The 10,122-nt window shown below is 35.6% G+C and overlaps 1 protein-coding gene across 2 annotated transcripts in view; it reads left to right on the top strand.

The window, feature by feature from the left end:
• The first annotated feature begins 9,474 nt into the window (after positions 1 to 9,474).
• hmga2 (high mobility group AT-hook 2) overlaps positions 9,475 to 10,122 on the top strand; it is a 34,446-nt gene continuing 33,798 nt past the window's right edge. For both annotated transcript variants that reach the window (XM_016274848.1, XM_016274849.1), the window contains exon 1: positions 9,475 to 9,763. In XM_016274848.1, coding sequence (XP_016130334.1) covers positions 9,641 to 9,763 — 123 coding nt within the window. In that variant the 5' untranslated portion in view covers positions 9,475 to 9,640. The remainder of the gene's footprint in view (positions 9,764 to 10,122) is intronic.

The raw sequence follows: 10,122 nt of genomic DNA, 5'->3' as shown, positions 1-10,122 counted from the left end.
ATTTTTTTTGTGTGTATATTTTTTTTTTTCTCTATATATATATATATATATATATATATATATATATATATATACATTTAAATGTTAACATAATTACATTACAATTATATTGGAAACATATCAAAAATTGGAAATTGGAAACAACATTTAAATGCTATAATTACTCTGAAGCCATACTGAAAATCTTGTACTAATAATTTAATTTGTAATGGGGAAAAATACATTAAACAAGTCAGAAGACAAAACTGGTCTCAGACTTTTGAACCCCAAGGTCAAACATTTCCCATTTTCTTGAGAAAAACGTCTAGCTTTAATAAAGTGTGCTGTAAATCTGAACATGTCTCAGAGACAAAGCAGTGACTGCTGTATGTCTCTCTTGACAGTGAGGTGCACTGAGAGATAAAGCTGGAGGCTTTCAGTGGAATGTGCTCATTTGGCGTCCTCTGAACTTTAGTAAATTAGTGAATGGGGAGTGTTAGTTGTCAACTTCTCTCGTCTGTGCCGGCAGATGGAGCCTTTGGCCTGCCAGCTGTCGTCTGCAGCACACACATTTAGAGTGGCATTGAGGAGAACAGACAGCTCAGGTGCTACTTTCAGATGGCAACCAGGTCTAAGATAACTGGAGAAAGCTCAAGGTAGCATTTCTATTGCTTGACTGGGGCAGGACCCCCCTCTATCTTTTTCCATTGCTTATGTGAATGATTATGTTTTTGAGGGCTCTTAAAAGCATGAAATGCATTGTTCCCTGTCTGCTGCTTTTGACTTCAGCTCAGTGTAGTCGTTTGAGATTGCGTGCATTCTTTAACTAGACAGTTAATTGGTTAATCTAGTCGCGAGAGAGCAAGGAAGGTGGAGGGGAAAAAAACAGTGAGCAAAGTTTTCGTGCTTCATCTCTTCTTGGGAGGTACATCCTTTGTGTTAGTTACACTTTGACCTTAACAAAGTGTGGAGGTAAAAGTCTGGCCGGCATCACAGAGGTCAAAGGTCAGTGGGTTTTTCTGCTCTCGGTTTCCTGAATGCCTCCATCACAGGAAGTTAACATGCTGAGATTTTCCAGCAATGGAAGTTCTTAAACACAAAGAGCAAGTTTAGCATACACATACAAAAATTACAGGGTCAGAGTATATAAAAAAAATGTATGATTTAGGAATATAAAAATTATATTGTTTTATAGGTTAAAATACACTTCATTTTAAAGTAGTAATATTTTAGCAGTTAAATATTTATGGAGTGCAATGAAAATATATACTTAGAAAATAAAAAAAATGTAGGCTATTTTGTTTTTATTTATTTTTATCCATCCATTCTCCACACTGGTTATTTACAGTATTTATTTAATATACAGTTTAAAAACCTCTTGAAATTACCTGAATTTCCTATTAAAACAGGTAGTTTAGGCTGGCCATATATTAATAGCATATTATTTATTTTAACTATCTGACATTAATGTTCTCTCATCATCATCCAAACCAACTCAAGATGTTTATAGTAATACATCCATACAGAAAGTCCTCAAAGACCCACTCTTATTGTCTTATCAACAAACCAGCATGCCATGAACTTCCCGTATAGATGCTTTACTGAAGAATGTCTCGCGTACAGCATTCACATCTGACCTTTCCACCGGGTCAAGAGCCAAAGCGCAATTGCTCTGGGCCATCAGACAACAGGCCGCTTTATGGCACTCAATTAGATCATGGTGCTAAATTTGCAGATTTGCTAATAGGACGACACATGTTGGTTAGCTTATATTTGTTCATAAATGTTTGACTTCTGTTAATTACAGGAGAAGCATCATTAGTTGGACTTGCTTTGAAGGAGTTCACAAGGTCTGTTTCTGGATTGTTAATGTGATTCGAATGTTTACAAGGTTTATTTGTGCATGACGTTGGTTATGTTAACAACCTTAGCAGATACTAGTTATCAGTAGATGAACTAGTGGCCTGATGTCTGACTGATGGCAGATCAGCTTTACCTGAGGATTTTCACCTGCTGGAGCGGCCCTTTGAGTGCAGGTCAGTCTATTGTATGGCGTGTTTGTGCACAAACACAACTTCTCATGTAAATGGAGGTGGTCCAGGTCAGGCCCTCAGGGTCCCGGGAACAGTGGGAGTGCATTATGGCTGATTCCACCTGTTGCCTAAACTGGTAATATATCAAGTCATTTGTTAAAGGAATAGTTCACCCAAAACTAAAAATTCTATCATTATTCCCTTGTTTATTTTTCTTTAAAGAATATCATGGCCAGTATTTTAAAATAAAGGGAAAGAGAACTGTTGAGCACAAACGGTCAATAAAAGTGATTTGCACTATATCGATTTCTGCACTATATTTGACATGTTCTGGAGTCATACATTCTTAAATATAAAGGTTCTTTATTAGCAACTATTGTTCCATTAAAAAGCTTTAACATCCTCAATGGAAGATTTCCCTTGCACAATAGGTTCTTTATAGTGGAAAAAGGCTCTTTAGGTTATGGAAAAAATGGTTATTTTGGGAACCCAAAATGTTTTTTTTTTCTGTGGCGACACACCTTTTGGATCCTTTATTTTTAGTTCATTATTCACTCCTTAGCTTTTCTTATCACATTCATATGAGTTCAATATCTGATTTAAGAACAAATCATCCAATTAAGTTTTTCAATAAAGCAGTTTGATTCAGATCTCAAAACCAGTTTGAATCATTTTTTTACAAAACGGAGTGCTCTGATTCACGAGTTCGATGTACTTGCCGCAGTTTCCATTTGAAAATGTTTTCGGAAATCATATGGACTTTTATGATACACTCCTGGTACTTTTGCCCTGTTTTTAAAGATTGAATTCTTCAGTTCTTATTCATTGTAATTTCATAATTAAACAGTGGCATTATTCAGAATTTTCTCTTTTTGTGTTCCACAGATAAAAAGAAAGAATGGGTTTGGAATGACATGAGGGTGAGTAAATGACAACATAATTTTTTCTGTATTCAACAAAAATATTTAAGATTTATATGTTTAAATTGCATCTAAAAGTCCTATCCATCCAGTTTTAACATAAAAAACTGAACAAAACAAAAAATGAAGCAGGTAAGAAATGGGTCAGGTTTCTGTAATAGTAGTACTAATAAACTGAATGCGTTTTAAATACACAATAACCAGATTTATTTGTCCTCAATAAATCCAATTGATCTCATACGCTGTAACCATTTTCATCCTTTGTAACTGAAGAAATGTAATTGTTTTCACACTGTTAAAAATGACATGATCATTAAGTCATGGCAACTAATGTTTTTACATTAATTCATTAAAGTAAGTGAAGCAAATTCATCATTTTTATATGAAATGCAACTAGATTTTTCTTTAGGTCAGTTTAATCTAATTTAAATTGAAATGACTTGTACAACCAAGATTATACTTAACAATTTAAGACAGCAACTTATTTTAAATTATCTGAACTTATAGTTGAAATAGGTTGATTTTTTTTCTTTAGAATGACAAACCGATTATGCCGATTATAAGTAATTAGAATAAATAAATTTAGCTATGCCATGGTTTTTGAGTGCAGAAATCTTACCTTGCCTACCTTTTTTCACTTTCATTTATGTATGACTGATAAATATGCATCAAATTAAGTTTTAGTTCAATTTTACATGTAATTCAAATACATGAATCTAAATATTTTTGTGAGTGAACAATCCCATTAAGGTACATTTTGGTTTTAATTTTTTTAATGGTTAAAAGTATGCAGTTTAAGACTTCACACTGGTTCTAACCGCAGGACATCTATACTAAGCCAGCATCTCAAGTGCTACGTGTGATTCCCATAGTAAACGCTAAACTAACTGTAGCCTCTTGACACAGTGACACACAAGTGTTCTCCTGGGTCAGCACCTTCTGTTGACCTGTGACGCCACATTGTACCTGCTTCCCAATCTGGAGCGTGAGTTCACAGAGGTCCATTTCCATATAGACAGGCCACCCTTTCCTTTTCCATCTGACTACATTAGGAATACGAGAGCCTGGAGACTATGAATAGACCAGCGGACCCTGCCGTTCACAGGGGACTCAGGTTCTGTGAGGTAGGAGTTTGTGTGAGCTTCTCTCCAAGGTGGCCTGGGAGCTGGCCAGACGTCTATGTCACTTTAGAAGGGAGGGGATGGGAGAGGCAGCTCCGGCTGATAATTTGTCTTTATGGCCCCACGTCACCTTTAACCCCTCGACAGGGTGACTGACCCTAGATAGTCCATTTCTAAGTGACCAGTTATGCTGCCATGTCGGCTTTTATACTGTGTGTGTATTTACTTGAGAGAGAGAGAGAGATAATAATAATAATAATACTATTTTAATTATTATAATATATGCTTCCTCCATCTCAAACACATTTTTATGAAATATTTTGGTCAAAATTTATATAAAATTACATGTAAAAGCGCACACACACACACAGACACACACACACACACACATACATACATACATACACACTGTGTGTGTGTGTGTATACGTATATATATATATATATATATACACCCACAATACACACACATATTGTATTTTTATTAAATCTTATAGATCTATCTATCTATCTATCTATCGAATGCATTGTTTTATTATTTTTTATAAATGTATAATACATGTAGTACATGTAATACATGTACTCAATACATGTATAATACATGTACATGTAGTTATTTACATAATATTCACAGTTCTCGCCTATATATTAATATTAGATGTTATTATAATAAATATGTAATTATAGAATGTATGTCATTGATATAATTGTTTCTGTTTAATTTACAAAATTATATAATTTTAAATATAATTAAAATAAATATATTAATAAAAAATTATATTTTCATTAGTATATTATATTGTTATTATTATTATATTACATTACATGTGTGTACCCTGTAAATGTATAATACGTAAATTATTCCTTCATAGTTCATATATATTATAATAATAAATGAAAACGTATAATATATTTATTATATTATTATACATATTACATGTATGCTTTATCTCATGCACATTAAATATTAATAGTATATAATATTACTAAATAGTATCAAATATTTTGGCTAATTTGATTCATTCTTTCAGCTACTAAGACTGTATTTAATGCATTTTGTCATATTTAAATACATTTTCCTTTAAAATTAATGCAGAAAATGTGAATAGCCGTGTGCCATGGGAAGAAAACATCTGAGATCCATTCGTAACAAACAGTAAAACTTGCTCATCTCATTGCCTGGGACTTCTTCACTAGATTTGATAAGCTGCCCCATGAGCATTGAACATTTTCTGTGTCATTTTTTCCCTTACCGCTACTTATCCAGCTTTGAGACTGAAGTGAAGAGGAAAATGCTTTAACAGTTTGTGTCTGATATGTGGCTGTAGGCCCCTGGCAGCCGGCTTTCATGAATGTATCGCATATGTGGGGGCCACTTTGAGGCTGTCTGGGGGTGAAACGGTTAAAATTGACATCGGGTGGCAAAGGGGCTGTGGTTGGTCTCAAATCTTTTTTAGTGTGCCGTGGTGGACGAGTTCTCCCACAATTTGCCCAGAGCGCTCCCCTCCTCTGTCCGAGAGAGAGAGAGAAAAAAGGAAATCTGTGTCCAACTCAAAGAATGTCTTTTGAAATGCACATGCTCCTGCTTTTTTACACACTGTGAGCACTTTGTTTCCTTCACGTTTCTGCAGATTTGGCCTGCATTCTCGTGATTTACCACCACAATCATTACTTTTAATGGTGGAAAACATATTGCATCTTCAAAATAAATTACTATACATGTACAGAATAAGGCACAGATTTTTTACATTTATTTATTCAGGAATTAATTATTATTTTTTTGTGTGTGTATTCATATATATATATAAACATATGCATTCGTTTTTTTTCTTTTAATGAATGCTTTGGCAATAAAAAACTTTTCACCATTCTTGAATTTTGCAAAAGGAGAGACTGCAAGTGCATTTTGCACAATTTGTATACATTCAAGTCATATGTCTCCATGTTCTGACAAAAGTTTCAAGTTGGCCGTAATCGATCTTGGTAGTACTTTGGGCAGTAATTTGTGGCTGGGGCTATTGATCGTATTCGTTTCATTTGCTGGCGGTCCCGACGCCGCTCTGTCTGCGGGGGAGTGGTTTGAAATTCCTCTTCTCTACCTTCTTTGGGGGTCTGAGAGCTGTTTTTTATGAATGAACTGAATACCAACTACAAATTAACCAGTCTCTTTCACAAGAAAAGCACTCCTTCTGCAGCCAGTTCTACAAATATGCACGGTTTCCGAATAATGATGAAGAGCATGCAGTGAGGAATAACATAAAAATACAGTAGTGTAAAAATAACCACCCTGATGTTGACATATTACGCAGATACAAAGAATCATGTCACAAGTACTAGAAAAATGTTCAAATTCTCTATAATAAGCAAGAATATTCAGTAAGCATAACAAACCCATTAAAGTGCATTAATGTAAAACTAAGCTATATTATACATGCGCGCACTCAGACGCTCATTGTATTTATATATAAGGGTCAATGATGTCTGAGATGATCTGTTTAAAAGATATTTGACAAGTTATTTAAACATGTTTACCCTTCCAAAAAATATTTATATATATTATGCATTTAAATTTTTTTTAAATGTTTTTTTTATTAATGACCACACTATAGGGGTCTGTAATATCATTATCTTTTTTATTATTTTCTTTTAATGTGACAAAAAAAGGCTTCCAGTGAGGTTACTTTGTTTTGCCAAACAAGTGTTAATATATCTAATATTAAAATAATATATATAAAAATAATATAATATAAACAAATAAATATATATATATATCAATATAAAATATACACAATCTTCTATTTAAAAAAATGCTGCACTGCTTATTTGTAAAGGAATTTTTTTTCAAGATTTCATTAAGAATTTCAGGCTTTTAATTATTTTTCCACCAATTATTTTTTTTTTTTTAGTGTGTCGACTTACACCTCCTAAACTTAAAATACCAAAATAACTTTACTTGATGTCATGTTAAAAATGTTATCATAAAGTAACCTTTATAGATCCTGACAAAAAATGACCCATAAAACATGCATTTTATATATTTGCTGATGCACTTTTTAATTTTCTTTCTGTCCTTCTCCCATCTTTGTTGTCCTTTGTGCAGCTCTTGGAGTTCAAGATCCTCCAGCTCTCGGTTATAAAGCCCATCTCTGACACAATTGTATTCATTTGGAGAGGGTTGGGAGGACTTTGCCATTCCTCCCCCGTTTGTCGAGCAGGCTTGGTCAGATCGTGGGAAAGGCCCTCCACGTAAAGCAGTTTATTCTTTGTCACTGTTGTTCTTGTGTAATTGATCTCACTCCACGTCGATGGGCGGAAGACTTCAAAGACACGCGGCTGTTGGAGGTCGATCTGCTTGTGCTCACGGCCTTGAGGGACAAAAAACAACTGCTTCCCTTTCGCTTACAACGCACACTTTTGATGAGTGTGTAAAACTGCATAGTACGAGGCGTGACGTGAACTGTGTGTATTTAGTGGAAACGCCAAATTATTCATTTAATTTATGCTGTAATTAAATTAACAATGATTATAGCATGAAACATACACTTAGCTTACACAACATTCAAGTAGTCTGAATCCTGAACTAACGACACCTATAAAGCGGTTCTTTTTTGTGAATCAAAATCATCCAGCGGCACCAGTGTAGTCCAATTCACAAAGAATGAATGAATGCTTGCTTTATTTATTCATTCATTCATTGAAAAACATGCTGCGCAACCAGTGTTATCTGATTCAGAACTAATGGCTCTTAGTTTTTTCAAATAAAAAAATTTTCTTAAAAAAAAAAAAAAAAGCACATTGGAATCAACAGGGTTACTAAATTATTTAACAGCAAATCATGTTTTTTATGTTTTATTAGCAACAAATAGCATTTTTTTCTAGTGCTGTCAGACGATTAATCGCGATTAATCGCATCCAAAATAAAAGTTTTTGTTTATGTAATATATTTGTGTACTGTGTATATTTATTATGTATATATAAACACACATGCATACAGTATATATATTTTGAAAATATTTACATATATAATTTATATTGTATATAAATGTATTAAACATACAAATATAACATATTTTCTTAAATATATATACATGTATGTGTGTGTATTTATATATACATAATAAATATACACAGTACACACACAAATATTATGTAAACAAAAACTTTATTTTGGATGCGATTAATCGTTTGACAGCACTAGGAAAAAAAATCATGCAAATCAAGAACTAGCTACTTTGCTACTTTGTGTTCTAAGGCACCAGTGGCGACCAGTTGTTCAAACGTAGAGACAATTTTAGCTTTAATATATATTTTTTCTTAATATACTGTTACGCCAATTGTATTGCAATCACGTAGCCTCTAAATAGTTGAAATCTGAAATGATCTCATCATGTGGCAATGCTGAGGGCAGTAAATGCAACCCGAAACTTTTCTCTCAAATATTTATTCCTGGAAAAGTACACTAAAAGAATCGTTGGCGGTCACACAGTCGTAAGGAGGAAAAAGAATCGTAGCACATGCCAAAGCGAAGTTTACGTATATAAACAATAAACAAACAAATAAACAGTCTATGAACTGTGCTGTGTCTTTAAACTTTTCTGGAGTGTAGCCAGTAACATGAATGGTGCTGGACACGTGAGTTTGTCTCAATGTGGTCTCTCCTCTTTAGTATTTCTCATGTTTTCTCTGGCTGTTGTCCAATTCTTTTCTCTCTCTCTCTCTCTCTCTTTTTGCGCCTCTCGTGCCCCCTCCCTCCCCGTGTTATCCACCCACGGGAAAAGTGATTTTCGCCAAAAGAATCGTAGCACATGCCAAAGCGAAGTTTACGTATATAAACAATAAACAAACAAATAAACAGTCTATGAACTGTGCTGTGTCTTTAAACTTTTCTGGAGTGTAGCCAGTAACATGAATGGTGCTGGACACGTGAGTTTGTCTCAATGTGGTCTCTCCTCTTTAGTATTTCTCATGTTTTCTCTGGCTGTTGTCCAATTCTTTTCTCTCTCTCTCTCTCTCTCTTTTTGCGCCTCTCGTGCCCCCCCCCTCCCCGTGTTATCCACCCACGGGAAAAGTGATTTTCGCCTCTCTCTCTCTCTCTCTCTCTCCTCTTTTTTTTTATGTATATACCTCATCCTCATCCACAGTCTGTGGACTTATTTCCGTGTGGGCAGCAGGGATGCATTTAAAATGCCCCCATTTTTTGACTTAAACCAATCCGCGTAGAAAGCCGTTCCCCGCACATCCTTGAATCCGCAGTAGCGTGGATTTGACAGTGCACTGTCACACTTCCCTCTGCGAATGTCTCGTTCAAATTGCAATCGATCACCGGGCTTATTTTATTACTAAAGCCACCCCCACTTAATTCTACACAGGAGACTTTTTTTCCCTCAGTGTGTGTGAGCCAAATTCTCAACCAAGAGACAGCACGTGCTTCTCACAATACCGCGCTTTTAGTTTACATTTAGCATCCCCTTCATGTGCGCACCGGTTTTAAACGCATTGTTCTTGATAAGCGCGCATTGGTGAGCGCAAGACACTGACTACAGGAACAGAAGGTGTTTAAGACTCCGTTTGGAACTCTCACACACACGATGAGCGCGCGCGATGAGGAAGCCGCCGGCGAAGCTTCAGGATCGCAGGAGCAAACCGAGCCCGAGCCTGCCCCTGCCGAGCCAAAGAAAAGGGGACCGGGTAGACCCAGGAAGCCGCAACAGGTCAGTGTGTGACTCTTTCACCACGAACACCTTTAATATTCTAAATTGAGGAACGGGCGCGTTTAGACCTGCAGGGCTGCTCAATAAACATTCTTACTGTAACCATATATTACTCTTCGCCCGCACTTTATGGCTCATGTTTACATGCACCCCTGCTGCAAAAACAGCTTAAACCAGACTGAGCTGGTTTGCTGGTCTCTCAGACAGGGGTCTGGTTGCAGGTTTTAAAGGAAATAGTGCCAGTTTTCAGTTTGACCAACCTAGGCGACCAGCTAAACCTGCTTAACACCAGCTTAGCCAGGCTGGGAGACCAAGTAGTCCAGTTAAGACCAGCAAACCAATTTAGTCTGGTTTAGTAT

The sequence above is a fragment of the Sinocyclocheilus grahami genome, unplaced genomic scaffold (genome assembly GCF_001515645.1).
Source record: "Sinocyclocheilus grahami isolate Dianchi unplaced genomic scaffold, SAMN03320097.WGS_v1.1 scaffold90.1, whole genome shotgun sequence".
Lineage (NCBI taxonomy): Eukaryota > Metazoa > Chordata > Actinopteri > Cypriniformes > Cyprinidae > Sinocyclocheilus > Sinocyclocheilus grahami.
This window is presented reverse-complemented; position numbering and strand designations above follow the sequence as displayed.